The sequence below is a fragment of the Dendroctonus ponderosae genome, unplaced genomic scaffold, assembly GCF_020466585.1.
Source record: "Dendroctonus ponderosae isolate FM_Combo_2020 unplaced genomic scaffold, Dpon_F_20191213v2 Dpon_F_20191213_1705, whole genome shotgun sequence".
In the NCBI taxonomy this organism is placed as follows: domain Eukaryota; kingdom Metazoa; phylum Arthropoda; class Insecta; order Coleoptera; family Curculionidae; genus Dendroctonus; species Dendroctonus ponderosae.
Window position 1 is genome coordinate 1 of NW_026017858.1, and position 1,473 is coordinate 1,473.

Sequence of the window (1,473 nt, forward strand, 5' to 3'; positions counted from 1 at the left end):
TATATATATAAACTGCTGACAGATATTTAGATAATTGGTACGTTTTTTTTTTAGAATTGCAACGAAAGTATAACGTCGCTTCAATGTGGAATAGTGGCAAGTCAGGGCTATGATGAAGTGCTGGCTGTTACTTATAGTGGCCGCATCTTCGGCCTTACCACTCAAGTGACCGATGCGAATTTTGACGGCTCAACTGGAAGTTACGTTTTCTCGAATGATGCATCGAATAAAATTGCCAAGCTGAAGTCTCTATTCCATTTCGGCCCCAATATGCAACCTAAATTGCTATTTTTTTAGAACCGACGTGGAAGAATTGCAGGCGCAAGTGCGCAAAGAACGGGAGCGATACCAAGAGGCGACTCTAAATAGCAATTTCATGGAACTATCGGCGATTTCTTTGATTCCTGTTAATTCTACTGTAAGTGCAATAGCGCGGATTAAAAACTCCCGGAACAACGTTTTTCCAGTTCGTTTTAGACCGAAAGACAGCAACTTATCTACTCATCCTCGAAGCGCCCACTGCTATAGACAACATCTTGATAGAATGTAACTCGCAAGTGGATTTGCTCGATGTGGAAAAAAATACTGCGGTCGTCAGCTACAGTCTAGACACCCACTCTAAGGTAGGGCAATTTTATTTAAGAACACTTATGTGACTTTCTGGATGGGTTTTCAGGCGAAACCTCACCTGTTGGCCACATACAGATGCCAAATAAACACCAGCCGCATTGAGCTGAAAATCCAAACTTCCGAAGGCGAAAAGGGTGTTCTGCAAGCGTATGTTTCTCCGGTTTTGCAGCCGAAATGCAGCCGACTGTTACAATTTGATATCAAGGCACTTTCTCTACACTACAGGGTTAATGAGTACACCGATCTCGACAGGTAAAATTTAACTTTTTTGCGGTGTGGATTCATTTTCGTTCATTTCTAGGCCCTACAGCCAACTGAAATTGAAAGGAACATTTACACTGGCCGAAATTCATAACTGGATCAGTCAATGTTTGCCTGAAGTGCCGGAAAAACCGCAAATCGATTCCTCGCTATTTTTCCAGTCCAGTATATTGGGCACCATCCTAATATGTGCTTACAAGTAAGCAGGAATAATTAGTTTCCAAGTTATTTGCATTTCAACGTTACTCTAGTTATTCAGTTTTCCCGTTATTTTCCAGAAAAGGAGAGGCCGATTTTAAGTCTGATAATATCATGACTTTGTGTGTGCTGAAAGAGGCATTAAGTGTGGAAGCCACAAAGAGAAAGGCAAAAATTGAAATCAATTTAGGTAAGTAGCGGGCGAACGTCGTGGCGTCCAGAGCCGTATAGAAATCGCGTTGTAACTCTTGGGGCTGTTTTGATAAAAATACAGGGTGTCCCAAAAGAAATGGCACAAAACAAAATGGCGAATTCCTGGGGTGAACATCAACTCGCCTTAGTCCAAAAGTTTACGGTTGCCGACATACAGGGCCTGAGGCTTGG

The 1,473-nt window shown here is 42.2% G+C and overlaps 1 protein-coding gene across 2 annotated transcripts; it reads left to right on the plus strand.

Moving 5' to 3' along the window:
* Positions 1–54: 54 nt before the first annotated feature.
* Positions 55–1,279, plus strand: LOC109543098 (Bardet-Biedl syndrome 7 protein homolog; the record flags this gene model as incomplete). 2 transcript variants are annotated; one of them, XM_048663358.1, is given in 6 exon segments in its annotated part: positions 55–245; positions 298–418; positions 468–623; positions 677–882; positions 932–1,090; positions 1,170–1,279. In XM_048663358.1, coding segments are annotated over 6 exon segments (943 nt in total), but the record flags the coding sequence as incomplete, so codon positions are not given.
* Between the last annotated feature and the right edge of the window lie 194 nt (positions 1,280–1,473).